At 53.6% G+C, this 27,862-nt stretch overlaps 1 protein-coding gene across 1 annotated transcript in view; it reads right to left on the bottom strand.

Annotated features, from left to right (window-relative positions):
- Nucleotides 1-289: 289 nt before the first annotated feature.
- Nucleotides 290-27,862, bottom strand: part of LOC112125111 (butyrophilin subfamily 1 member A1-like) — a 30,620-nt gene continuing 3,047 nt past the window's right edge. The window contains exons 2-6 of the mRNA XM_026662351.2: nucleotides 17,744-18,025; nucleotides 15,734-15,838; nucleotides 9,793-9,813; nucleotides 9,663-9,689; nucleotides 290-915 (exon numbers count right to left, since the gene is read on the bottom strand). Of these exons, the coding sequence (XP_026518136.1) occupies nucleotides 356-915; nucleotides 9,663-9,689; nucleotides 9,793-9,813; nucleotides 15,734-15,838; nucleotides 17,744-18,025 (995 nt within the window). The 3' untranslated portion in view covers nucleotides 290-355. The remainder of the gene's footprint in view (nucleotides 916-9,662; nucleotides 9,690-9,792; nucleotides 9,814-15,733; nucleotides 15,839-17,743; nucleotides 18,026-27,862) is intronic.

A 27,862-nucleotide genomic window follows, 5' to 3' on the forward strand; every position in this document is an offset into this window, starting at 1 on the left:
TACTGTTGAAATGTAAATTAAAATGTTCTTGTATTTACACCTTGTTATAATAATATTTTCTAAATTAGAATAATCTTTTTTCTTTCATATTTTACGTTTAGGGGTAGAAAATTCTGACAGGGGTAAATGACCCCATCCACCCCATCTGCTACCCCTGGGGCAAGGGACGGGGAAGGTGAGGGCTGGGGGTTCCCAGGTGTCTGTTTTTCGACTGGAATCTCCAGTTGAACGGGGAAAAAACTGGCAGCGTCTGGTCAGCACAAAAAGTCCCGTTGCTGCAGTAACTGGCGCCCACCACTGGGGACGGGAAGAGCAGCAGCGCTGGGAGGGGACAGTCTGTGCCGCGGGGTCACTGTCAGGGACAGAGATTCCCTCCGGCCTGAGCTGGGACCGGGCAGATTATCAGGGGAGCCGCGTTTGTACCCCCAGCGTTGAGAGAGGGATTGAAATAAGGGTGGAGCGTCCCGGAGAAGGTGCCAGTGAAAGTGAAGAGATGGGACCTGTCAGTCACATTGTAAAATGAGACCTCGCCCGCCTCATAGTCCAGGAAAATCCCCACCCGGCTGGGCCTGACACTCATGGGGAGGGGGGTCGAGGGGGAGGTGACGGCCTCGTATTCCCCATCCCACAGCCGCACAGCCCAGTATCCATACACAGGTGAGAGAAAGCTCTCCCCCTTTCTTTCCACAGATTCCCTACAAACCCCCAGAGTCCATCTTGTCTTGTCTCCCACCTCCACCTCCCAGTAACGCCTCCCGCCCGCGAACCCCTCAGTGCCCAGGACAATGGGATATTTATCAAATCTCTCAGGGTTGTTGGGCAGATCCTGGCGTTTGTCTCCATATCTCACACATTTCCGATCCTCAGACAGGACGAGACAGGGATTTGCTGTGTCTGGATCCAGAGTCACGTCCACTGGGGAGAGAGTCACAGAGTCAGAGCCGGGGGCAGGGGCTGGTCACTGGGATCAAAGGGAAATTAACCTGCGCCCCCGTTAATCGCTGCGGGGGGGGAGGGGGGTTGTTGCCTGTGAGGAAACAATGGGTTGAAAGGGCAGGAGGAGCGGGGGGAGGGTGAGAAGCTGGAGGCGGGGGAGGGGACAAGTAGATGCTGGGAGAGGAAAGGGGAGGGGGAGGTGACAGGAGCAGAGGGGGTGGAGGGAGGGACATAGGGGAGGGGTGGGCACAAGGGCAATGGGGGGACAAGGGAAGGGACGGGCACCAGCAGGACAGAGGGGGGTGAATGGAGGGGCAGGTTCCAGGGGGCTGCAGGGGGAGAGGGGAGGGGTGGGCTCCATGGGAGAAGAAGGGGACAGACCCCAGGAGGCTGAAGGGGCAAGGGATGGGGCAGGCACCAGGGGGCAGAGGGGTGTGAGGGAATGGGGAGCTCCAATGGGGCAGGGGAAATCAAGGGGAGGGTGAGCTGCCAGGCGGTGAGATGATGAGGAGTGGGGCAGGTGGAACCATGAGGGGGAGCAAATGGGCAGGCACTGGTGCCAAATGGGCAGAATGGGGGTTGAAGGAGCAGGTGAGCAGAAGGGGCGCACAGAGAGGGGTGTGGAGAAGGGCGGGACCTAGGGGGGCAGAGGGGTGTGAAGGGAAATGTGGGCACCAGGGTGGCAGAGGAAAGATGAAGGGAGGGGTGGGACGCAGAGGTCAGGAGGAGAGGTGAGGGGTGGGGCAGTGCTGAGATGCGGGGAAGGGCTGAGACCAGGGGTCCCAAAGGGGGGTGAGGGAAGGGACTTGCACCAGGCAGGCAGAGGGGGCAAAGGAAACAGCAGGCACCAGGGAGGAAGATGGGGCAAGGGTAGAGCTGGGACTTGGGGCAGAGGAGGAGCTGGCACCAGGGGACTGGAGGGGTGGTGAGGGGTGCAGTTGTCACGGAGCCAGAGGGGGAGGAGAGGGGCAGGGGTGAGAAATAAAGAGAAGGTGGCATGGGTGATGGTGGCAGAGGGGTGAGAGGAGAGCGGACTCAGTGGGGCAGAGGGTGGTGAGGGGGTGGGCAACAGGAAGGAAGGGGACAAGGGGGGTGTCAGGTGTTGAGGGGCAGGGGGAGGGAAGAAAGGGGTAGGCAGCAGAAGGGTGTGGGGGTAAGGGGAAGGCCAGGTGCCAGGGGGTCAGAGTGGGGCTAGAGGAAGGGTGGGCACAGGGGGGTGAGGGAAGGGATGGGTGCCAGGGGTCAGAGAGGGCGGGGAGAGGGGCAGGTGCCAGGAGGGCTGAGGGGTGTAAGAAGGGCAAAAGCCAGGACAGCAGAGGAGGTGAGGAATGGTGTGGCTATCAGAGGGTGGGGGGGGGGGGGGTGGGAGTGGGAGGGCGCGGGGGGGGGGGGGGGGGTGGGGGGAGGGGGGGGAGACATGGCATAGAGGAGGGAAAGGGGAGAGGTGGATGCCAGGACATAGCAGGGGTGTGAAGTGATGGGTGGGCTCCAGGATGCAGAGGATGTTTGGGGGAGAGGGGAAGGTGCCAGTAGGACAGGGGGAGAAGGGACGGGTGAGTTCCAGCGGGGCAGAGAGGGGTGGAGGGCAGGGGCACGTGCCAAGGAGGCAAAGTGGGAGTAGAGGGGCAGGGGCCCAGGGGAGCAGAAAGGGAGTGAGAAGAGAGGGAGGGATGTTGGTGAGGGGTCAGAATAGATGCAGGGTCCCTCACAGGGGTGAGGGAAGGATAAGGGAGGGGCAAGAGCCAGAGGGGGGTGAGGGAGAGGCAGGCCCCTGGGAATCTCTGTTGCTTTCGGGCCATGTGTGGTTGGTTTCTGGCTCAGAGCAGGTCGGTGCTGTTCCCACACACACTGGGGGTGCAGCCCTGCCCCAGGGGGAGCAGCTGGGACTCTCCATGCTGGCAGGCCCCATGTGCACCACCTTCCAGCCAGGAAAACCCCACAGCCAGCCCCTCCCCTCGCCGGGCCCAGCCCCACCCCCAGGGGAGCAGTGGTCTGGGTTGGGCTCACTTGGGGGGCATTAGAGTGGAAGATTCTGGGGGGGTATAAATGCGCACTAATAGGCTGTTGCTAATGAGGCCAGGGCAGTAGGGAAGGGGGCATCTCCCCACTTCCTGCCCCCTCCATCTGGGAGAAGCTGCACCAGGGGCCAGTCCCAGTTCACACCCACACAGCGCGTTTGCACTAGGGGTTTGCACCGGTGCAGCTACATCGGTGCAAGGAAACCCCAGCAGACACGGCCTGAGACACTGCTGTGCCAGGGGCCGTAACCCCTCCCATCACTGGGGTTATGGATCAATAATTACAGGGGCACTGGAGCAGGGGAGCTGGACTCTGGGCTCCCAGGTGGGGGCCCGACCCACTGGGCTGCAGAGTCGTTCTCACTCCCACGCTCTGGCCCAGTGCCCATGGCAGTGTTTAGACATAGGGGGATGTCACTCGGATCCCAGCGCTTTGAGCCCTCCTGGCATCACATGGGGGGATTGAACCTGGGGCTCCCAGCTGAGGGCCCAGCCGCTGGGCTAAAGGCTAGAGGGGAAGCAGCAGCACCTTTTTCTCTTAATTGAAACTCGACAGCAAACTCGACGTGGATTCGCGAATAGTTTCTGTTGACCCGAAATATAATTTTGCAGCAAATAAACTATTTGTCCAAAACATTTCACCCAGCTCCACTGCAAACCTGTCTGAGCAACTTAGGAGCCCGAATCCCAGTGACCTGCAGTGAGTGACTGTCAACATCCCCAGAAACGCAGTTACAGGCAGGCCAGGTTCAGGACACTCCAGAGCTGCTGTTTAATTTGCCCTTTGCAGACAAATGCCCCCTGGGCCTGTGATCTCACCCCCACAAATCAGGCTGAAAATTGAGACTCGTCTCCAGCCCGAACTCTCTGCCCAGAGCCATTTGTGCCATGGATGCTGTGAGTGGCCTCCTGCAGCGGCACATGGGTGTCTCCCAGAGCAGATAATGGTCACAGAGACCGTCTCAGAGCCCCAGGGGCTCAGGTGTCTCCATCTAACGACTGCGCCAGCCGCCCCCCTCGCTCTCATTAACCAGCCCTGGGTCAGACACGCTGGCAACTTTCACACCCAGACTCTGGAGACACTTTGGGTCCTTCTACAACACAGCCTGCAGAAGCGAGTCTTGGAACGGGCTGGACAGATTCAGGCTTGCGGGGCTCCCTCTTTGGAATTAAAAATAGCCGCATAGACGTTCAGGCTCAGGCTGGAGCTCAGGCTCTGAAGCCCAGGATGGAGCCAGGTCTGCCCGTCACAGCGCAAGTGGGGACATTGTCTGTGTCCACGTCCCCTTCACCCCCTTCCTGGGATGGGGAACAGCAGCCCCAGGGCCCCTCCCTTCACCCCCAGGGCAGGGGAGCAAGAGCCCTTGGCCTCCTGGGCACTAGGGCCTCCCAGCACAGGTTCCTGGGTTAGTGTGAAAGTGTCTCCACCCAGAAAGCTCTGTGCACCCGGGAAATACACAGATGTGCCCGGGGATCAGGATCCGGGATGGTACTCTCCCCAGGAGTGATGGAAGTGCCCTAAAAGTAGAGGGGTAAACGGTGCCCAAACCATGGCCCCACCCTCTCATGCCGGCCCTTTTTCACAAGCTCCTGCCCCCGCACCACCCCTTCTCCCTGAACCCCCGCTCTCACACCGCCCCTTCTCCCTGAGCCCCCACCCTCACACCACCTCTTCCCCCCAACACACTGACCCACTGGTCGCTCCTCTCGGCCCCCTCCCCCCTCGTCGCTCACCCTTACAGCTGGTAAAAAGTGGGAGGGAATAGCCCTCCCATTGGTAAAAGTGATTGGCCATGGCCCCTGGCCCCACTCTTCCAGTGCCACTTACTCAGCCCCCAACCCCAGGAGGAGAGGGGCCCTTGGGGCAGTGTCAGTGAGTTCAGTGCTGGGGGTACGAGTGGGGTTTACACCCCGGCTGCTGGAGCTCTGTATATCGAGGGTACGAGGACGTCACAGCGGCCGTGTGAGCCCCCCACTGTCCTGCCAACGTGGCTCAGCCCTGACACCTGCTGGAGCCTCTCCCTGGGGAGGAATCGTCCCTGGGGCCGTTCAGGCCTTGACCTCCCTGCGGAGGTGGCCGGTGAGGCTGCCGTTAATGTGAGTTACGATGTGAGCTCCTGTCTGCTGGGAACTGGACTCTCAGCCTGGGCTGAGATCAGTGACTGGGGCGTGAAAGGCCCCAGCTGCAGGGCCAGTTCCAGGGTTTTTGCCGCCCCAAGCAGCCAAAAAAAAAAAAAAAAAGCCGCGATCACGATCTGCGGCACTTCCGCCACGACTCTACCGTCGCCGCTTCTTCGGCGGCAGGTCCTTCCCCCCGAGACGGAGTGAGGGACCCGCCGCTGAATTACCGCCGAAGATCCGGACATGCCGCCCCCTTCCATGTGCCGCCCCAAGCACCAGCTTTGCTACGCTGGTGCCTGGAGCCGGCCCTGCCCAGCTGCCCTCACTGCCCCCCTGAGCCAGCCCAGCGCCGCCAGCCATTCAGTGCAGGAACAGTGATGCTCACACTTGGTGACACAGCCAGTGCCCCCAGCGGGCAGGGCGAGGGTCTGTCTAAGGAGCAATGGGCACAATATGCAGCAAGGAAGACTGAGGCTGGAGATGAGGAAACATTTTCTAACTCTCAGAGCAGTGACGCTCTGGACCCGGCTCCAAGGGTTAACACTGTTAGTGACCATGGCAGCTGGCAGCTCAGCGTCCCTGCCAGGGGCCTGGGCTGGCACTTGGCTGCCTGTACCTGGCTCAGCAAGGTGTTACTGGGCCGTGTAGACAGGACCTAGGGCTGGCACCTGTCCATAGGGTTGCCAGGCGACTGGTTTTTGATTGGAACGCCTGGTCGAAAAGGGACCCTGGTGGCTCCGGTTGGCACTGCTGACTGGGACGTTAAAAGTCTGGTCAGTGGCGCAGCGGGGGCCGGGGCTAAGGCAGGCTCCCTGCCTGCCCTAGCTCTGTGCGGCTCCTGGAAGCGGCCGCCAATTTACTTCCCTGGAGTTTGAAACTTTTCTAGCAGAGAGGAACGTTTTACACAGAAGGTCATCCCTATATTACCCTCAAGCCAATGGGGAAATCGAATGGTTTAACAGAAGTTTGAAAGAGAGTTTGCAAACGGCTAAACTGGAAGGGCGATTGTGGATACCCTTCTCTACCGATTTCTTGCAAGCATACTGGGCTACACGACATGCCACAATGCAAAGATCATCCGCAGAGTTACTACATGGGAAACAGATGAATACTAAACTGAACATTGCTGGATTGTTAAAGGCACGACCTGAGGCCCCAACCGAGGATGATGTGAAAAAAACATTTGAACGGAACCAAGCAAAGTCTAAGGCTTTCACAGACAAGCGGTGGGGTGTTAAGGAACCAAAGTTTGAGTGTGGTTCCTTCGTTAGAATACGAAAACCTGGAATTTTACGCAAAGGGGACCATAAATTCACGCTCCTCTTAAAAGCATAGAGAAGAAGGGACCTTACATCTATCGACTTTCTGATGGGCGGGTATGGAATGCTTCTTATCTTGCACCTGCCTATGCACCAAGAGGCGATTATGCCAACACCCAGTCTGCACTGGATGACTTCACAGTAGAACCAACACAACAAGACATTGCACTGGAATCGGGGCTTGAGAGATGGTTTGTCAGACCCAGACGACCACCTGTCTGGACTAGAGACTATGTTATGTAGTATCTACAGTGTTTTCAGTGTAATATTTCTGCCAACAGTATAGTGTCTTGTTTCCTATTTGTTCCTGTGGTTAGAACACCAATGTTTATTTTAATTGGGAGAGTTTCTTAAGAGAGGAGGGAATGTGGTGTTTAGATGTTGTTTGTAATTATTAGAACTGGGAGCACTAGCTGTTGGGAGTCTGAAAGGACAGGAAACAGGAAGGAGGGAGAGGAGTTGAGGAGGCTGAGTGAGAGCTACCGAGGGTGCAGCAGCAGCTTGGTAAAGAGGTTTCCACTTTAAAAATAAAGTCCTGGTGAAGTTTGTTAGTACCTTGCCTGGTAACTACAATACCGTGGTAAGTGCTGCCGGGACCCTGATCCCCCTCACGCACCCCCTCCCACACTCCCAACCCCCTGCCCCAGCCTGGAGTCTCCTCCCGCACCCAAGCTCCCTCCTGGAGCCCACACCACTCACTCCCACCAACACCCCAACCCCCTGCCCCAGCCCGGAGCCCTTTACTTCACCCCAAACCCCTCATCCCCAGCCCCACCCCAGAGCCCACACCCCCAGCCGGAGCCCTAACCCCCCTCCTTCACCCCAAACCCCTCATCCCCAGCCCCACCCCAGAGCCCGCATCCCCAGCCGGAGCCCTAACCCCCCTCCTGCATCCCAAACCCCTGCCCCAGCCCAGTGAAAGTGACTAAGGGTGGGGGAGAGTGAACGACAGAGGGAGGGGGGATGGAGTGAGCAAGGCTGGGGACTTGGAGAAGGGGAAGGGCAGGGGCAGGGCCTCAGGGCAGGGGCAGGGCAGGGGTGTTCGGTTTTGTGAGATTAGAAAGTTGGCAACCCTTCCTGTCCAGGTTTTCCCAGAATTGTCCCTTTGTCCATGTTACTCTCCTGGGAAATCTGTGAGTCTGCCCAGGACATGACCAGTCCCAGGTGTGTCAGTGGCTGTAGCGGGGGAGCTGCGGGGTGCTGGTGACTACGCAAAGGGAGCTCTGGGTCCAGAGTGCCTGGGAGCTGCAGAGACGGGGCAGCTTGGAGCAGTGAGTGAGATGGGGAGCTCAGGGCTCAGTCACCAGTGTGCACGTACTGGCTGTGGGGGTCACCGCTGGGGGCAGTGGGGTAGATCTGGCGTCATGTCCTGCTTGGTGAGGCTAGTACTTGGGGCAGTCCAGGAGCAGGAGCCTCTGGGGGCTGGTGCCCTCTCCCGGGATTTGGATGGGGTGACAGTGCCCGGGTGAGGGGACAGGTGGTGTACATGAAGCAGGCAGATTTCCTGTTTTGTTGCACCTCAGAGGTGGCGACCCTAACAGGACCCTCAGTGGTGTTTGTGTAACTGCCCTGGGTGCCCCCCTCCCTCCCAGCTCTGTGCAGTAGGATACCTCGGAGTTCATGGACCCGTGGGCCAGTGGTGCTGCAATGTGTGTGCATGTCCCCTGGGCTCCCTGATCACTGCTGGAGCTGCCCAGACTCTCCCAGCATGCACCAGGCCGTCCCTAGCTATTTTGGTGCCCTATGCAGCCCCCCCACGGGGGGGGCTGTGTGGGGCCCCAAGCCTCCACGGGGAGGGGGCTGTGTTGGGCCCTGCCCCAGGCCTCTGCGGGGGGTGGGAGGGGAGGGAGACAGGCCACTTCCTACGGGAAGTGGAGTGAACCGGCCCCAGCCTGCTCCGCTCCCCTGACTCCAAGCCTGGGAGCCAGGGGATCAGAGCAGGCTGGGGCTGGGTCACTCCACTTCCCGCAGGAAGTGGCCAGCCCGCCGTCCCCCACGGAGGCCTGGGGCAGGGCCCCACACAGCTCCCCTGCGGAGGCCTGGGACCCCAGCCTGCTCTGCTCCCCTGACTCCCAGGCTTGGGGGGAGGAGAGAGGTGGGAACCGCCCCCCAGCACTCGCCGGTAGCGCAGCTGGGAGCCCGGGGAGCGGAGCAGGCTGGGGCCAGGTCGCTCCACTTACCATGTGGTGAGTGCAGGGTCGGGCCTGGCTGCAGTCTTCAGGGGAGTGGGGGCTGGGGCCATGGGGCGGAGCAGGGGAGCCCCTCCTGTGGCAACTCCCAGCCCTGCGGTGCCCCCCCTGCAGCAGCTCTCCGCCCCCACTCCGCCCAGGGGGCCCCCTGCGGCAGCTCCCCTCCCCAGCTCACCTCCGCTTCGCCTTCTCCCCTGAGCACGCTGGTGCCACTCCACTTCTCCCGCCTCCCAGGCTTCCAGTGCCAATCAGCTGTTTGGTGCGGCAAGCCTGGGAGGGGAGGAGAATTAGAGCGGGGGCGGGATACTCAGGGGAGAAGGCGGAGCGGAGATGAGCTGGGGCGGGGAGCGGTTCCCCTGCACGTTCCCTCTCCCCCCGTTACTTGCTGCGGGCAGCCCTCCCTGTGCCCTCCTGCCCCAGCTCACCTCCACTCCACCGCCTCCCCTGAGCGCGCTTTTTTGTGCCCCCAACCACTTGGTGCCCTAGGCGGCCGCCTAGTTTGCCTAGTGGTTGCACCAGCCCGGCACACACACAGCTCAGCCACGGCTGTGAGGCAGAAAAGCTGCCGCATGGGCACAATTTGTTGCAGTTGGGTCAGGGGAGTGTCACAAGCTGGTTATAAAACCGTGTCTGCCCTTGCAGTGGGGACAGGGCCTCCCTCCCCCCAAATCCAGGGAGACACTGAACAGCTGCTGTCTGGGCCTGTTACGCTAGAAGGAAATTGTGCTAAAGCCTGGTCTGAGCATAGAAACCCTGCTGCTGGGAAGGGAGCTGAGCAGTTCAATGCAAATGATGGCCAGATAAGAATGTCCATCCTGCAGAGCCCAGGTACCGCCCTGGAAAAGTGACACCAGGGGGCAGTATTCCCTCACCAATCAGCCCTTTCCCAAAGGGGGCATGTCCCTGCTCTGCAATAAACCTGGGGTGTCACCTGCCCCTTTCCATCTGCCCCTAGTGATATTGCTTTTTCCAGCCTATTGAATGTCATAGGAAAATGCTCTGTGCAGGGAAAGGACCAGAGAGCTCCCAGGGGAAGGAGGGTCTCACCATGGATAAAACATCAGTGGTATGTACAGTACCTGCGTAGATCTGGGCGCGTCTCCACCCTGCAACCAAACACAGACAGAGGGGTGAGAACGCCCCTGAACACCGACACGCTGAGCAGGAGACAGTGTCACACAGGGTGATACAGGGGGGAATGGAACTTACTGAGCTCAGCCTGGAGTTTGTCTAAAAATAAAACAAAGAGAAATGAGTCAATATCACATAAAGTGACCAGATGTCCCGATTTTATAGGGACATTCTCGATATTTGGGGCTTTGTCTTATATAGGCACCTATTACCCCCCACCCCCTATCCCGATTTTTCACACTTGCTGTTTGGTCACCCTAAATTATCACATTATCTTGCAGAAGAGAAGAGAGTCAAAAAGACTTTAAAGCAGGGAAGTTAAAATCCTTAGACTCAGCCTGGAGGCTACATCAGCAACCAGAGCCCGGCACCTCCTGAGCAGCAAAGGAATTAGCAAGGGGAGGAATATTGTAACCCCACCTAACCAGGCACAAGAGGTGGTAGAGCCAAACAGGGATCCCTCAGCAAGTGGAAAATATTAACCCTGTGAAGCCCGCAGAAAGGAGCATAAAGTACATCAGGTGAAGTGCATGATGGGAATTAGGAGGCTAAATGGAATTAGCAGAGTGAACAGCCAGAGATATAAAACAAATACCCAGGAATTATTTCAGTCCATCAGAATCAGGAAGCCTGTGAGAGAAACGATGGGTCCCCTGGATCAGCAGGGGGGGAAAGGGAGCAATTGCGGAGGGTAAGGACAATGCTGAGAGACTGACTGATTTCTTTGCATCAGTTTTCACCACAGATAATGTAGGGGAGGGACCTGCCCTGGAGCTGCTCTGTTCATGAAATGAATATCAGGGATTGAGTGTGAAGAGGAGATATTGGAACAACTGATAAGTTAAAGAGCCAGCAGCCACCATGAGCAGCGTAGATCCCTGCCAGGTGCCAAATGCCCAAGAGTTCTGAAATGACGTCAGAGCGATATGGCTGAGCTGCTAACAATCATACGCATCACTCATTAAAATCAGCTACACTTCTGGAGATTCAGAGGGTTGGGAATGTTGTACCCAGCTTTAAAAATTTGGCCGGAGTAATTCTGAGAGTTACAGCCCAGTGAGCCTTACGTCAGTGCCTGGTAAACTGGCTGAAACAAGAACTAAACCAGAATTCTAAATCAGCTGTATGAGAATGGTGGGGAAAAGTCCAACTAGCACAGCTGGAAAAGAAAACTGTGGGTATGTCTACACTTAAACCCCTACAGCAGTGCAGCTGCACCACTGCTGCTGTGGGGCTTCAGCATAGACACTCCCTACGCTGAGGGGAGGGATTCTCCCATGGTCACAGGTAACCCACCTCCCCCAAAGTCAGTAGCTAGGTTGATTCTTCCGTCGACCTAGCACTGTCTACACCAGGGGTTAGCTTGGTAAATATAAACTACATCTCTCAGGGGTGTGGATCCACACTCCAGAAAAATGTAGCTATACCAATATCAGTTCCTAGAATAGACTAGGCTTGTCTCACTAATCTATTAAAATGTCACTGAGTATGTCAGTACAGTATGGCACATAGGAGAACCCAATGGCATAATTGATGTGGACTTTCAAAAAGTTTTTGAAAAAGTTCCTCACAAAAAGTTTTTAAGGAAACGAAAGCTGTCCACACTACCACTTATGGCTCCAAAATTTATGTCATTCAGAGGTGTGAATATGCCACCCCCTGAGCAACATAAGTTACACTGGCATAAGTGTTAGTGTGCACAGTGCTATGTCGGTGGGAGAAACTCTCCTGCCCACATAGCTACCTCCGCCCGCTGGAGGTGAATCATTATGCTGATGGGAGAACTCTCTCCCGTCGGCACAGAGTGGCTCCACTAGAGATCTTACAGTGGCACGGCTGCATTGGTACAGCTGTAGCGTTAGAAGCTCTGCAGTGCAGACATAGCCTAAGTCATCATGGGGTGAGAGGTAAAGTATTGTCCTGGATCAGAAACCAGCTAAATGACAGAAAACAAAGAGCAGGAATAAATGGTCAATTTTCATATGGAAAAAGGTTAGCAGTGGGGTGCCTCAAAGTCAGGTATTAGGACTGGTGTTTAGTCTATTTCAGCGGTTCTCAAACTGTGGGTCAAGACCCCAAAGTGGATTGCGGCCCTGTTTTAATGGGGTCGCCAGGGCTGCCTTAGAGTTGCTGGGGCCTGGTCCCGAAGCCCGAGTCCCACACCTGGGGCTGAAGCTGAAGCCCAAGGGCTTCAGCCCTGGGCACTGGGGCTCAGATTACAGGCCCCATGTCTGGGACGGAAGCCCTTGGGATTCAGCTTTGGCCTTGGCCCCACCCGCACCCAGGGGGCGGGGCTCAGTGGGCTCAGGCTTTGGTCCCCCCTCCTGGGGTCATGTAGTAATTTTTGTTGTCAGAAGGGGGTCGCGGTGCAATGAAGTTTGAGAACCCCTGGGCTATTTATCAGTGACTTGGAACAAAGGATAACCCTGAAGTGGCAAAATTTGCAGATGACACACAATTATTTAGGTTACCAAAGAAGTCTGAGTTATTTCAGAGGGACTGTGCGTGGATAACATGATGGCTGATGAAATTCAGTGTTGATCAATGTGAGGTAATGCACATTACACGGATAATCAGACCTATGCATGCAGGTTATTGGCTTTAAAATACTCAGGAAAAAGATCTGAGTATCACTGTGGTCAGGTCTGTGAAGAGCTCTGCTCAATGTGATCAGGGTGAGATTCTGTGCTCAGAAACTGCAGCCCAGGGGCACTTGAGGGCTCAGGCAGCTTTAAGCGCTGCCCCGTATCCTCCTGATCCCGGGCGCTCTGGATGCGAAAGCAGCCCCCGCTGTAACTCAGGGCTTGTCTGCAGGGCAAAGTTACACCAGTGTAAAATAAGTTGGGCATTTAAACCACTCACGTTATACCAGCGTAATGCTCCATATGAATACACTTATTCCATAATAAGAGTGAGTTTTTCTGGCTTAGCTTGTGCCTTTAGTTACAGCAGCATTTCCCTGGGCGCATATGGGCAGCAACACGGCCCAGAATCTCTCCAGCAACGTGCGCTCAGGGCCGGCTCCAGGCACCAGCTTCTCAAGCAGGTGCTTGGGGCGGCCGTTCCGGACAGGGGCGGCAGTTCCAGGTATTCGGCGGCAATTCGGCGGACGGTCCCTCACTCCGCCTGGGAGTGAAGGACCTCCCACGGAATTGCCGCCGCAGATCGCGATCGCGGCTTTTTTTAGATCGCGATCGCGGCTTTTTTTTTTTTTTGGTTTTGGCTGCTTGGGGCGGCCAAAACCCTGGAGCCGGCCCTGCGTGCGCTGTGGCCCCGCCCTGACACCCCCCTCTTGTTCCCAGTCCCATCTTCCCTACACCCCTACAATAGGGCTTGTAAGTGGGTCCTCAGAGGGCAGCCCACAGCTGTTCTCTGCTGTGCCTGCACTGGAGCGAATCCTCCCCTAGCTGGATCCAGGCCTTTTGGAGCCCAGTTACGCTGTTTTGGTCCTTTTGCTGACCATAAAGGGGTTGAAGGATGGGTGAAAATCTCACGCTCCATTTATTAAAAGGTGTCCGGCCTTTCTGGGTATGAAGATAGCACTGAGCAAGTGACCTGGGTGTAAGCAGTGCTCCAGCCCAGAGCGATCTGCCTGAGTCTGCAGGAAGCGCTGTTTGCTGCTCACACTTATCAAGTGGGGCTGGGATGCTGACATTAAAGCCTGATCGATGACAATTTAATTGTCACCATTTGTAATTATCTCACTGCTCATCATTTTAACAGAAACATCCAACTTCTGTGCTTCTCCCGCACAACTGGATGCAAGGACTGATACTGGGGAGGGCGGCAGTGGGGCAATGGCAGATACTGGGGCAGAAGGCAGTGGGGCAGCTACCTCTCATCAAAGGTTGCTGGGGTGAGGAAGAGTGAATTCAATTCCCTCCATCCAAATACAGAGTGACCACTTTTATGCTAAAACAGGAAGGGAGAGAGGAGATACATTTCCCTTTCCCTCCCCTCCCCTCCCCCGATAGGAAACGCCTCCTGGATAGGAGAGCAAACACAAACACACAGCACATGGTCACTGAGGGTGAAATCCTGCCCCTTCCCTCTTTACATGGCTGTGGAAGGGGGGATCCCAAGTGAGAGATCCTGTTAAATACTGGACAAGTCTCCAGCAATGAGCCTGGCCCATGTGGGCTGCTAGACAGAGCTGCTCAGGCCCCTTCCCCTGCACAGCTCATCTGTGGCAGTGCGACATGGAGAGAGAAAAGGGCGAGAGGTTGGATTTCATTCCATCACGTGTATGGTGAAGTTCCTATTACTGTTGAACGCAGCTCCGCTGTAGTTATGAGACAGAGAGACAAAGAGCCAGACAAATGGGTCACACAGATACGTCTGTCTGTGGAGGCCTCTGCCCTCTGCGCCCCTGCTGCCTGGGACTGGACTGCAGTGATGGGTGGTTCAACCTGTCCCCACAGGCTGTGGCCTCTATGGGTCATAGCAGCCGACCTTGCTGCTTGAGAACTAGACCCACTCACATCAGATATGGCTGTTGTGGGAAGGGAGGTCTCTGTTTATCGAGTTCCCTGTCTGGTGCCCTCTGTGCCCATCCCTTGAAAGGCCCCAGCTCCTAGGGGCTTGGTAGATAGTGGGTGTCCCAGCAAAGAATGGGGTGGAGGTGCCCTTCCTAAGCTGGATGCTCAGGTCACTATCACTGCTGAGCACAGCCTGAGCTAGAGCATCTTGTGCCCAGTGTGAGCAGCGTGTCAGACCAGCCGTGCAAATCCTGAGTGTGTTTGTGTTACTACAGCATCCTAGCCACAGCTCACCAGTGCAGCTGGTGCGGAGAGTTCTCTGAAACGCCCACGGAACAAGACAGTGACAGTTAATTGTTCTGATTGTTCAGTGCTTGGAAATGCGCCCAACATAGCTCTCTCTGGGCACATACATGACTTTTACATACAACTCAAAATGATTAATCCCTGTCACCTAAACATGGACTCAACCCACATAACGTATCTCTTAAAGCAGGGGTGGGGAACCTTTTTTCTATCAGGGGCTGCTGACCCACAGAAAAAAATAGTCGGGGGCCATACACAGCCTTACAGGCAGGGGGCGGAGCATAGAGGCTCGGGGCTTCCCCTAGGCTCTGGAGTGGTGCCAGAAATGAGGGGTTCAGAGTGTGCGATGGGGCAGGGGGTTGAGGTGTGGGAGGAGGTGAGGGCTCTGTCTGAAAGTGTGGGCTTGGGATGAGGGGTTTGGGGTGCAGGAGAGGGCTCCAGGCTGGGGGCAAGGGGTTTGGAGTGCAGGAGGCAGCTCAGGGCTGGGCAGGGAGTTGGGGTGTGGGCTCCAGCTGGGGGTATGGGCTCTGGGATGGGGCCACAGATGGGACAGGGGGTTGGGGTGCAGGAGGAGGCTCAGGGTGCAGGCTCCAGGATGGAGTTTTGGTGTAGGAGGGGGCTCTTTATTCATTTATTTATAAATGGACACAAATCTGACATCAGGAATTATAACATTCAAAAACCAGTAGGAGAACACTTCAATCTCTCTGGTCACTCAATAACAGACCTAAAAGTGGCAATTCTTCAACAAAAAACCCTTCAAAAACAGACTCCAACGTGAAACTGCAGAACTGGAATTAATTTGCAAACTGGACACCATCAAACTAGGCCTGAATAAAGACTGGGAGTGGATGGGTCATTACAAAACCTAATTTCCCCCATACTAATTTCCCCCTACTGTTACTCACACCTTCTTGTCAACTGTTTGAAATGGGCCACTCTCATTATCACTACAAAAGTGATTTTTCCTCCCTTGGTCTCCTGCTGTTAATTGAATTGTCTCATTAGACTGACCCCCACTTGGTAAGGCAGCTCCCATCTTTTCATGTACTGTGTATATATACCTGCTCCTGTATTTTCACTGCATGCATCTGATGAAGTGGGTTCTAACCCACGAAAGCTTATGCCCAAATAAATTTGTTAGTCTCTAAGATGCACAAGGACTCCTCATCGTTTTTTTTTTTTTAAATCTCTGTCTCTCTCTCTCACCAAGTTCCCGCCTCTTGTTACTTCACCTTTTGCTCTGTGCTGCCTCCAGAAGCAGTAACTGGCCAGGGGAAGGAGAGCCAGGATCATCCCCAGAGCCACCATCCAGGGATTGACTCGCGGGGAAAACAGCTCTGCAAGAGAAAGTGCCATTGACTTGGGAGCAAACGCGCAGAATGAAGGCAGGACATTGACAAAGGTGACATTGTGACTAGTTAAAAGAATCTCACAGTGAAATACACAGGGACATGTGGCTGCTTTGTGCTTTATTATTAAACTAGTGAGAGCCCAAGCTTTAGCCTGGTTACTGAACATGGTTAATAAATGGGAGGGGGCATGTTGGGGGTAGGGTGCAGCTCCATTATGCCACTCCTATCCCCCACTGACATAAGTTCAGGCATTCCCTATGTTGCTCTAAGTGATCCCAAAGGTGCAGCCAGTGCAGAGTATCCCTTAGAATCAGAGAGTTGTGACCAGCTTCCTGACACCCCCGACTCTCCTCAGCCATATGAATGAATCTGGCCCAAAATATGTTAATGCGGGATTTTAATAAAAACAAAAGTTGAGCCTAGAGATTCAGAGTAATAATTCCTCCAGAGTCCTCTTCCCTGGGCCTTGGAGCAATGGCTGACTAGAGGGTCCTTCCTAAGTGATTAGTGCGATGTATTGAAAACTGTGTAAAAATTACAAGCTGACACTTGAAATCCTGAGGGGATTCCTGGTCCTACTTGCAGGCTAAGGGGCTCTGTAGGGATTGTACATCTGGATCCTCTGCAGTCAGTCTGCAAAAAGCCAGTCTAGAGCAGGGTAGGTTTGGTTCTGCCTCTCTGCCTTAGGGAGCAGCCTGCTTTATCTCTCTCTGTATTTGGCTGTGGCATGTTAGAGTTCTGGATTCTTAGCAATAAAGCAGTGTGACATTGCAGCCTTTCAGGAACAGTATTTATGTTTTGTTTCTAACTCTCCGTGTGTGCTGTGAACATAACAATCAGGTAATACTGGACATATCATAGGATAACCAGCAGTGCAGCATTATGAGACCTCAGACAACTAGTGCTTTACAAATATAACATTCTTACTATTATAGTGCTGAAATATTCATTCAATAGTAACCAAGTTATTTGGTAGATAACTACACAAAATCAGGACCTTTTTTTCTAAAAATTAAGGTGCTCTTAGGTAAGATTTTGTTTCTGCATATTTTGGGCCTGAACTTTTATTGCTGGTATTTTCAGATGTAATCTAAGTAGCAATGCACAGGCCATATTCAGGGATCTCTTGTGCTAGTCAGGAAAAATGACTTTATTACCCAGATTTTCATAAATATTTAGCACCCACAACTCTCACTGAGAACAAAGGAGAATTCTCTCCCCCACCCCCACAGAGAATTGTGATGATCACAGTGTGTGCGCGCATGCGCGCACACACACACACACAAAGTGAGATACAAGCATAAATACTCCTGCTGGAAGGTTGCAGTGTATCATGACTTTATTTCTTAGAATCCAGAATCTGAATACACAAGAACCCCAGAACTGAGAGGGAGGCGTCTCCCTAAGGCAGCAGGCACAACTCACCCACCTTGCTCTACGGTGGCTCGTCTATAGGCACAGTTAGTGCGCGGCAGGCTGGGGTGTAAATCCACTGTGCACTGGCCTGCTGCGCACTAACTGGCTGTGTGCACCCTGCTGCACTGCATTAAAAGTTCCCTGGTGCACTTTGATCTGTTCCCGTTTTAAAGTGGGGTAGATCAAAGCACAGCATGGAATTGTTAGTGCATGTAGCAGGGTCCAGCCCAAGCTCAGACATCTATACCACAATTTAACAGGCCCTTAGCCTGAGCCAGCTGGCCTGGGTCACCAGCGGGTTTTGAATTGCAGTGTAGACATATCCAAAGAGAATTGAGGTTATTCAGGACTTTACAAGATGTGCTCAGCACATTGAAGGTTCAGGCCAATAAACAGGAGACACAATGATAAATACTCTCTGCCCATGTCTGCAACGTCTCAGTCTATCCATGTGCGGCAGGGACGGGCACTGACCTGCTATGGAAATCTCTGACTCTCTCTCCTGGTTGAGTCGGGGGTTCCTGACACAGCAGGACACTTTCTGATTGGACTCTTCTGTTAGAACAATGGCAATCTCTGTTTGAAACAGGCCATTGGCCTCTGGGGATATGTTTTCAGAGACTGATGGTAAGAGCTGCCCCTGGAGATCTCTCCACTGAGCCTTGGGCTCTGGGTACCATCCGGCTGATCGACACACAACCCGGATTCCTCCATCCTGATGTCCCTCCACAGAGATGGCAGGAGCAGAGCCCAAACCTACAGAAGAAATAAAGGAACTTGTGATAATCCTACAGTGCCCCGTAATGAATCAAAAGTTTTATTACACAGTTCTCAAAAGCCATTTCCTATTAAACTGAGAATTGAATGTGAGTCCATGGATATGGTGGATTAGTTAAACTGTCCAGATTCCAATTTGATATAATTAATCTTAATGTCAGGGCTGTTCTATGCACAAACTTGCTCCAGTTTCGTTAAAGTGTTTTTTTTTAAACCAGTGCAAACCCCCGTGTGGACACTTTCATATCAAGAAGGAATCAACTCAAGCTACATTAATATAAGCCATTTCCAAACCATTTAAGAGTGTCCATATAGGGTTTTGCACTACTTCATTGTAACCAGTGCATGTGTATGTATAGACCAGAGGTGGGCAAACTACAGCCTGTGGGCCACATCCGACCCGCAGGACCGTTCTGCCCGGCCCCTGAGTTCCTGGCCCAGGAGGCTAGCCCCCGACCCCTTCCCCACTGTTTCCCCTCCCCCGCAGCCTCAGCTCACTGCACCGCCGGTGCAATGCTCTGGGCAGCTGGGCTGTGAGCTCCTGGGGCAGCACCGCTGCAGAGCCATGGCCTGACCCAGTGCTCTGTGCTGCGCGGCTGGCTCAAGCTGGGTGGCACGGTGCCTGTCGTGGTGCAGCCGCACTGCCAGCCACTGGTGCTCCAGGCAGCGCGGTAAGGGGGCAGGGAGCGTGGGAGGGGGGTTGGAGAGAGAGCAGGGGAGTTTGGGGGGTGGTCAGAGGCCAGGGTGGTCAGAGGCCAGGGAACAGGGGGGTTGGATGGGGCAGGGATCCCGGGGGGGCAGTTAGGAAGGAGAGGTGGGGTTAGATGGGGCGGCAGGGGGCAGTTAGGGGTGGGAGATCTGGGGCTGGTCAGGGGACAGAGAGCAGGGGGGGTGGATAGGGCAGGGGTTCCAGGGGGGCCATCAGGGAACAGGGGGGGTTGGATGGGGCAGGAGTCCCAGAGGGGCCATCAGGGGGCGAGAAGCAGGAGGGGTCAGATAGGGGGCAGGGCTGGGCCACACCTGGCTGTTTGGGGAGGCACAGCCTCCCCTAACCGGCCCTCCATACAATTTCTGAAACCCGATGCAGCCGTCAGGCCAAAAAGTTTGCCCGCCCCGGTATAGACAAACATTAAATTAATTCACTACCAAAAAACTTTGTTACTGGGGAGTTCAAGTTGCCTTGGCCCTGCCTTGTATCCTTCCAGAACGCAGAAGTTGGCAGCAGAAAACTGGACTCCTCTGAGAGACAGGAAACACACCCACACTCACACCCACAAAATACAGACATTAGATAACAAAAAAATGCAGGGTTAAGGTAATGCCTTCTGCACCAGATCACACTTTTACTGATGAGCTAAACTGAAATAAAATGATCTTAATCCGGCGGTGGGAGCAGCGACACAGTGGGGGTGGCAGGTGGGAACAGGGAGCAGTTGGCCAACAGGAGCAGCGGGCAGGCGGTCAGCAGGGGTGGCCAATGGGAGCAGTGAGCAGGCGGCCGGCGGGACCAGCATGCAGGCGGCCAGGGGGTCGGCCATTGTGAGCAGCAGACAGGTGGCTGGCGGGTGCATTTACCCCCTTTCCCCCGCTCATGGCAGGAGCAGAATGCACACAGATGTACCTATGAACTCTGGGTCTGTGCTGACCAGGTACAACAACTGTGAGTGGTGGGTTAAACGGGGGGCACACTACAAGAACTGGGTTGTTGGACTCAAGAACCTGAAGCAAAGGACACTACCCAGCACACTCTGGGGAGGGTGTCTTGCTCATGCTTTTGTGTTTATGAAAATCGCTTGAGCTGTTTTCTCAGATTAATGCTAGGTTACTTTTATTAAAGAAACTATTTCTATCTCAGACTCTGTGCTTGCGAGAGGGGAAGAATTGCCTCTTAGAAGTGCCCAGAGGGTAGAGTAAAATTTTCCCACGTTACTGGGCGGGAGCTCAAGCCGGTTTTGGTTATATCGTTGAAAAGGAACCCCCTAGATATTGAACCCGATGCTTCTTGCTGCCCACTCCAACTGGCAGAAAGGTTACATTATTATAGCACTTTTTGATTGTCAGCGTAACTTTTGTCAACAAAAGTTGGCAGTGTAGACAAGGCCTATTTCAAGGTGGATGGATTTTTTGTTTTTTGTTTTGATTTTGTTTTTCTTTTTTGAGATGTAATCTGTATCCAGGAGATAATTCGGAACATGCTGAAACTATATTTGAAAAGAAAATAAATTACACGGCAAACACTCGCTGGGAGGGGTGATGGGGATGGAAGAGGAGATGGGAACAGGGGTTGGGTCTGCAGCAAGGAATGTGGGTATAATGGGGAGGGGGATAAATTGGAATGGGTGAAAGGAGAGGAAAAAAGGGTTGAGGCCTCCTCAGGTAAGGGAAAGGAGTGGGATGGGAGGGATTTGATATTGTGAGGGGTGACATTAAAAGTTGTGCGTTTAGGGGCAGGGAGTCCTGTCAGCCCCAAATTCTCCCCTTCCCCACTCTGGGATCTGGTGGAGCCCTACCCTTTTGCAGGGCTCTGAATTCCTTTTTCTTCCCACTGTATGTCCTGGGATCTGGGATCCCCTGCCACTCTTGGGGTGTCTAACCCCCTCATGTAATCTGTGATCACGGGGAGTGGGGTGGGGGCTGAATATGGTGGAAATGTAAACATCTGAAACGCAGGAAATGAACAGTTAAAATACACATCACCCCCGTGTGGGGTTGCCAGACTGTGTGGGGGAGGTGGAGTTGGATTGGGTGAGCCTGCAACATGGCTGGGGAAGTCAGGCTGGACCGGGGGGCAGAGGGTCTAGCTAGGCCTGGTAGTTGGGGTGAGGAGCCCAGCTCAGTGTGTAGCTCACATAACCGAGGTACTGTGTGGCCCACCAGTAGGCTGCTGCCTGTGATGTAGGGCCCCAGAAACGCAGGGCAGAGGGGAGCTATATGTTGTGGGGGATGGTGGAGAAGGAGACAGACACACGAGTCTCCTCTCACACGCTTAGAGTACCTGCTGTATAATAAAACTGTCAAGGTGTTGGGGCAGAGACGTGGGATGAGATTTCTCTCACCAGCCCTGTTACGAGCTACACACTGCAAACATTGCAAAGCACGACCGTTATCCCCATTGCACTATCACAGAAGGTACAGGGGGAGGGGCAGTGAGCAACCAAAGAGCAACTGAGTGGCCTAACAGAGAGTTCCCAGGACTGGGACTATTCCTCGCTCTGCCACTGAGCTGCTGGGTGACCTTGGGCAACTCACGTCTCTGCTCTGTGCCTCAGTTTCCCATCTGCTCCCAAGAGAAGGAGGAGGGTGGTGGTAGCTGGGGACTCCCTCCTCAGGAGGACTGAGTCATCTATCTGTCGCCCCGACCGAGAAAACCGAGAGGTCTGCTGCTTGCCAGGAGCTAGGATTTACGATGTGATGGAGAGACTGCCGAGACTCATCAAGCCCTCGGATCGCTACCCCTTCCTGCTTCTCCACGTGGGCACCAATGATACTGCCAAGAATGAACTTGAGCGGATCACTGCAGACTATGTGGCTCTGGGAAGAAGGATAAAGGAGTTTGAAGCGCAAGTGGTGTTCTCGTCCATCCTCCCTGTGCAGGGAAAAGGCCTGGGTAGAGACCGTCGAATTGTGGAAGTCAATGAATGGCTACGCAGGTGGTGTCGGAGAGAAGGCTTTGAGTTCTTCGACCGTGGGATGGTGTTCCAAGAAGGAGGAGTGCTAGGCAGAGACGGGCTCCACCTAATGAAGAGAGAGAAGAGCATCTTGGCAGGCAGGATGGCTAACCTAGTGAGGAGGGCTTTAAACTAGGTTCACCGGGGGAAGGAGACCAAAGCCCTGAGGTAAGTGGGGAAATGGGATACCGGGAGGAAGCACGAGCAGGAGAGTGCAAGAGGGGAGGACTCCTGTCTCAGACTGGGAAAGCGGGACAATCAGCGAGTTATCTTAAGTGCCTATACACAAATGCAAGAAGCCTGGGAAACAAGCAGGGAGAACTGGAAGTCCTGGCACAGTCAAGGAATTATGATGTGATTGTAATAACAGAGACTTGGTGGGATAACTCACATGACTGGAGTACTGTCATGGATGGATATAAACTGTTCAGGAAGGACAGTACAGGGCAGAAAAGGTCGGGGAGTTGCATTGTATGTAAGAGAGGAGTATGACTGCTCAGAGCTCCGGTATGAAACTGCAGAAAAACCTGAGAGTCTCTGGATTAAGTTTAGAAGTGTGAGCAACAAGGGTGATGTCGTGGTGGGAGTCTGCTATAGATCACCAGACCAGGGGGATGAGGTGGATGAGGCTTTCTTCCGCCAACTAGCAGAAGTTACTAGATCGCAGGCCCTGGTTCTCATGGGAGACTTTAATCACCCTGATATCGGCTGGGAGAGCAATACAGCGGTGTACAGACAATCCAGGAAGTTTTTGGAAAATGTAGGGGACAATTTCCTGGTGCAAGTGCTGGAGGAACCAACTAGGGGCAGAGCTCTTCTAGACCTGCTGCTCACAAACCGGGAAGAATTAGTAGGGGAAGCAAAAGTGGATGGGAACCTGGGAGGCAGTGACCATGAGATGGTCGAGTTCAGGATCCTGACACAAGGAAGAAAGGAGAGCAGCAGAATACGGACCCTGGACTTCAGAAAAGCAGACTTTGACTCCCTCAGGGAACTGATGGGCAGGATCCCCTGGGAGAATAATATGAAGGGGAAAGGAGTTCAGGAGAGCTGGCTGTATTTTAAAGAATCCTTATTGAGGTTGCAGGAAAAAACCATCCCGATGTGTAGAAAGAATAGTAAATATGGCAGGCGACCAGCTTGGCTAAACAGTGAAATCCTTGCTGATCTTAAATGCAAAAAAGAAGCTTACAAGAAGTGGAAGATTGGACAAATGACCAGGGAGGAGTATAAAAATATTACTCAGGCATGCAGGAGTGAAATCAGGAAGGCCAAATCACACTTGGAGTTGCAGCTAGCAAGAGATGTTAAGAGTAACAAGAAGGGTTTCTTCAGGTATGTTAGCAACAAGAAGGTGGTCAAGGAAAGTGTGGGCCCCTTACTGAATGAGGGAGGCAACCTAGTGACTGAGGATGTGGAAAAAGCTAATGTACTCAATGCTTTTTTTGCATCTGTCTTCACAAACAAGGTCAGCTCCCAGACTGCTGCACTGGGCAGCACAGCATGGGGAGGAGGTGACCAGCCCTTTGTGGAGAAAGAAGTGGTTCGGGACTATTTAGAAAAACTGGACGAGCACAAGTCCATGGGGCCGGATGCGCTGCATTCGAGGGTGCTAAAGGAGTTGGCGGATGTGATTGCAGAGCCATTGGCCATTATCTTTGAAAAATCATGGCGATCGGGGGAGGTCCCGGATGACTGGAAAAAGGCTAATGTAGTGCCCATCTTTTAAAAAGGGAAGAAGGAGGATCCGGGGAACTACAAGCCAGTCAGCCTCACCTCAGTCCCTGGAAAAATCGTGGAGCAGGTCCTCAAGGAATCAATTCTGAAGCACTTAGAGGAGAGGAAAGTGATCAGGAACAGTCAGCATGGATTCACCAAGGGCAAGTCATGCCTGACTAACCTAATTGCCTTCTATGAGGAGATAACTGGGTCTGTGGATGAGGGGAAAGCAGTGGATGTGTTATTCCTTGACTTTAGCAAAGCTTTTGATATGGTCTCCCACAGTATTCTTGCCAGCAAGTTAAAGAAGTATGGGCTGGATGAATGGACTATAAGGTGGATAGAAAGCTGGCTAGATTGTCGGGCTCAATGGGTAGTGGTCAATGGCTCCATGTCTAGTTGGCAGCCGGTTTCAAGCGGAGTGCCCCAAGGGTCGGTTTTGTTCAATATCTTCATTAATGATCTGGAGGATGGCGTGGACTGCACTTTCAGCAAGTTTACAGATGACACTAAACTGGGAGGAGTGGTAGACATGCTGGAGGGTAGGGATAGGATACAGAGGGACCTAGACAAATTAGAGGATTGGGCCAAAAGAAATCTGATGAGGTTCAACAAGGACAAGTGCAGAGTCCTGCACTTAGGATGGAAGAATCCCATGCACTGTTACAGACTAGGGACCGAACGGCTAGGAAGCAGTTCTGCAGAAAAGGACCTAGGGATTACAGTGAACGAGAAGCTGGATATGAGTCAACAATGTGCTCTTGTTGCCAAGAAGGCTAATGGCATTTTGGGCTGCATAAGTAGGCGCATTGCCAGCAGATCGAGGGACATGATCGTTCCCCTCTATTCAACATTGGTGAGGCCTCATCTGGAGTACTGTGTCCAGTTTTGGGCCCCACACTACAAGAAGGATGTGGAAAAATTGGAAAGAGTCCAGCGGAGGGCAACAAAAATGATTAGGGAGCACATGACTTACGAGGAGAGGTTGAGGGAACTGGGATTGTTTAGTCTGCAGAAGAGAAGAATGAGGGGGGATTTGATAGCTGCTTTCAACTACCTGAAAGGGAGTTCCAAAGAGGATGGATCTAGACTGTTCTCAGTGATACCTGATGACAGAACAAGGAGTAATGGTCTCAAGTTGCAGTGGGGGAGGTTTAGGTTGGATATTAGGAAAAACTTTTTCACTAGGAGGGTGGTGAAGCACTGGAATGGGTTACCTAGGGAGGTGGTGGAATCTCCTTCCTTAGAGGTTTTTAAGGTCAGGCTTGACAAAGCCCTAGCTGGGATGATTTAGTTGGAATTGGTCCTGCTTTGTGCAGGGGGTTGGACTAGATGACCTCCTGAGGTCCCTTCCAACCCTGATATTCTATGATTCTATGATCTGTAAAATGGGGATAATGATGTAATGTTCTTTCAGGTCTACTAATGGAAAAGCACTATACTCAACTTTTGGTTATTACCTAGGCACAGTCATGTAGCAACTGCAAACCTAGGTGAGAACTACAACCACGTAAATGGTCACTAGCTCCTATAACAAATGTTTCCCTTTCTGTTAAAAAAAAATAAAAATATAAAAAAAACTAGAAAATTCACTGTCAAAACCTTGGTTAGCACAGAGTTCAAGCTGCCTGGTGATATTATCTCCTGTCCTTCCATAGCACAGTGACAGCTCTGAGACCCTGTCCCCCCTACTCTCTCCACTGGTCAGTACAGCTACACTGAACACAGGGATGCAGCTGCAGTGCAGGCAGATACATGCTGCAATTCAAATCTGTGGAACACAACACAAACAGTGGCACCTTCCTGTAATCCTTCCTCATGGCTATTCACTGACCAAAAACTTAGTTACCTCCAGGCAACCTTAACTCTGTGTTATCTCCTGCCCTTCCAGAACGCTGAGTTCAGCAAAACTCAGACCTCTAAAACCAGGAAATCCATAGTGAAGGTAAAAACCCAAACAACCTTAACTCTGCCCCTTTGGAGCTGGCAATAACCACTGGGAATTGGCTGCATGCACTAAAGCTGCATGCACTGTGCTCGGTGTAGCTGTAATGACTAGTGGGGGGGATTATTTGGAGCCTATTGGCAGAGCTGTCACTGTGATATGCGGAGAGGTGCAGGTGTAACTTGAGGGATCGATCATGCCTCATTTCAGTGCTGAGTTGTGCTGGTTGTGTCAGTAGCAGGGCACAGACTCCTTGCCATGAGGATTGTCAGCAGTCTGGTGTCAGATATGCCAGTGATCTCCAGGGCTTGGTGAGGGGTAAGTGAAAGCAACATCCCAGAAGGAATCCTCAGGGCAAGGGTGATGAGGTGATAAAATTTTGCAAGTCAGGGGTGGTTTGTGTGGAGCAGGCTCAGTGTTTGAATGGAGACCAGGAGTTCGCTACACCTGACCTAAGCCTCATGACATGGTTACAGAACTAGCTGCACCTCTGTCCCCTTGCTGGTCTCTCTGACAGCACCTTCAGGGGTCAGGCCTCCTGCCTCTACGTGTGCTGGGGGCGGGGAATTCCCCAATTCTCCCACCCTTAGACCAGGCTCTGGGCTACAGGGCCCTGTGTATCAACCACTGTTACCCTAAAGGGGTCAGACATGTGCCGAGATCAATCCCAGCTGGTGGCATCAGTTTGGGGAGGATCAGAGTCATTGTTCAGCGCCAGGTGTGCACAAAATAGTTGTAATAACCACAACATGTAAATGTCACCTGACTATTTAGGGGTGTTTGTGTGTCTCGTTAATTCCTTGCTCTAAAGACCTCAAATTTGGGCCACTAACCCGACCCCAGACTCAAATGAGTCACAGCAATTTTCAAGACAATCTGAGGCCTTGTTTACGCTGTCAAGTTTCTGCGCAGTAAAGCAGCTTTCTGCAGTGTAACTCCCGAGGTGTACACACTGCCAAGCCACTTTGTGTGCAGAAACTGTGCAGTTGAAGCGCTGTAAAACAAACACCCCAACAAGAGGCGTACAGCTTTCTGCGCCAGGGCTACAGCACCACGGTGCCAGCGTAGACACTCTGGTCGATTACAATGCTGTGATCTGCCTCCAGGAGGTGTCCCACACGCCTGTTCTCGCCTTTCTGGTCATCGATTAGAACTCTACTGCCCTGCCCTCAGGTGACCAACCTTCAGCCCTATCCTTTAAATTCCTTGGGAATTTTGAAAGTCCCCTTCCTGTTTGCTCGGCATGCGGTGGTCTCAGCGCATCTTTCCAGGTGACCATGGCTGCTCCACACACCAGGCGATCCCCCGCTTGGAGCAATGCCGAGCTGCTGGACCGCATCAGCGTTTGGGGAGAGGAGGCTGTCCAGTCCTAGCTGTGCTCCAGCTGTAGGAATTATGATACCTACGGACAGATATCACGCTTCATGATGGAAAGGGGTCATGACCGGGACACATTGCAGTGCAGGATCAAAGTGAAGGAGCTGTGGAACGCCTACCACAAGGCGCGGGAGGCAAACTGCCACTCCAGTGCTGCACCCACAAGATGCCGGTTCTACAAAGAGCTCGACATGATACTCAGTGGTGACCCCACCTCCACTGCAAAGAGTCCTGTGGATACTTCAGGGGCTTCCGTGCCAGTCAAGAGTGGACTGAGCCAGGAGGAGGAAATCTTGGATGAGGCTGCGGAGAGGGAGGGGGACCCAGAGCCAGAGGACGACTTGTTCAGAGATGCATGCAGCCAGGAGCTCTTGTGTACCCTGGAGGGGGCTAGCCAGTCACAGCGTTCAGAGCTTGGCGAAGCAGAAACAGGAGACGAGGCCCCTGGTAAGTGGCTTTGATTTTGGGAATTGCTGAAGCGACCTGTTGTGGGGAGGAGGGTTGGAGAAGGCTGGCTTGTTTCTGTGTGCTGAGCTTGCCGGAGGGATTTGCAGAAGGCTGCCTTGTGTCTGTGTGAGGTGTGTACCACCACATGCCTAGGCAGAGCGGCGGAACAGGGTGTTGATGGACTCCCTCACTTCATGGGAATCTGCTTCAGAGATCTCCACGAAACTCTCATGGAGATACTGGGCAATCAGCTGCCACGGGTTCTTTGGCAGAGCTGCTTTGTTTCTTGCCCCACTAAGGGTAATGTTCCCGTGCCACTCAGCCATCACTGTGGGGGGGGGGGGGAGGGGGCATAGCTGCACACAGACTAGCTGCATAAGGGCCTGAGTGGAAGCCTCATTCCTTGAGATGACCCTCCCTTGATTCCCTGGTCACCCTCAGCAGCGAGCTATCTTCCATAATGAGCACAGCCTGTGGAAAGTGTGGGGACAGGAACAATTATCAGCCCCCGCCTACAGTGCTGGCTCTCCCCAAGAGCCACATGCCCAGTGTACAGTAGGGTCTGGGAGCAGTTATTTACCCTGCCCCTGCAGCTACTCACCATTTGGGGGGACTTGTGGCTCATGTGTGCTTGCCTGGGGTCAGCCAGTTAGTGTCAGG

The sequence above is a fragment of the Terrapene carolina genome, unplaced genomic scaffold (assembly GCF_002925995.2).
Source record: "Terrapene carolina triunguis isolate 2854851 unplaced genomic scaffold, T_m_triunguis-2.0 Scaffold26364, whole genome shotgun sequence".
In the NCBI taxonomy this organism is placed as follows: domain Eukaryota; kingdom Metazoa; phylum Chordata; order Testudines; family Emydidae; genus Terrapene; species Terrapene triunguis.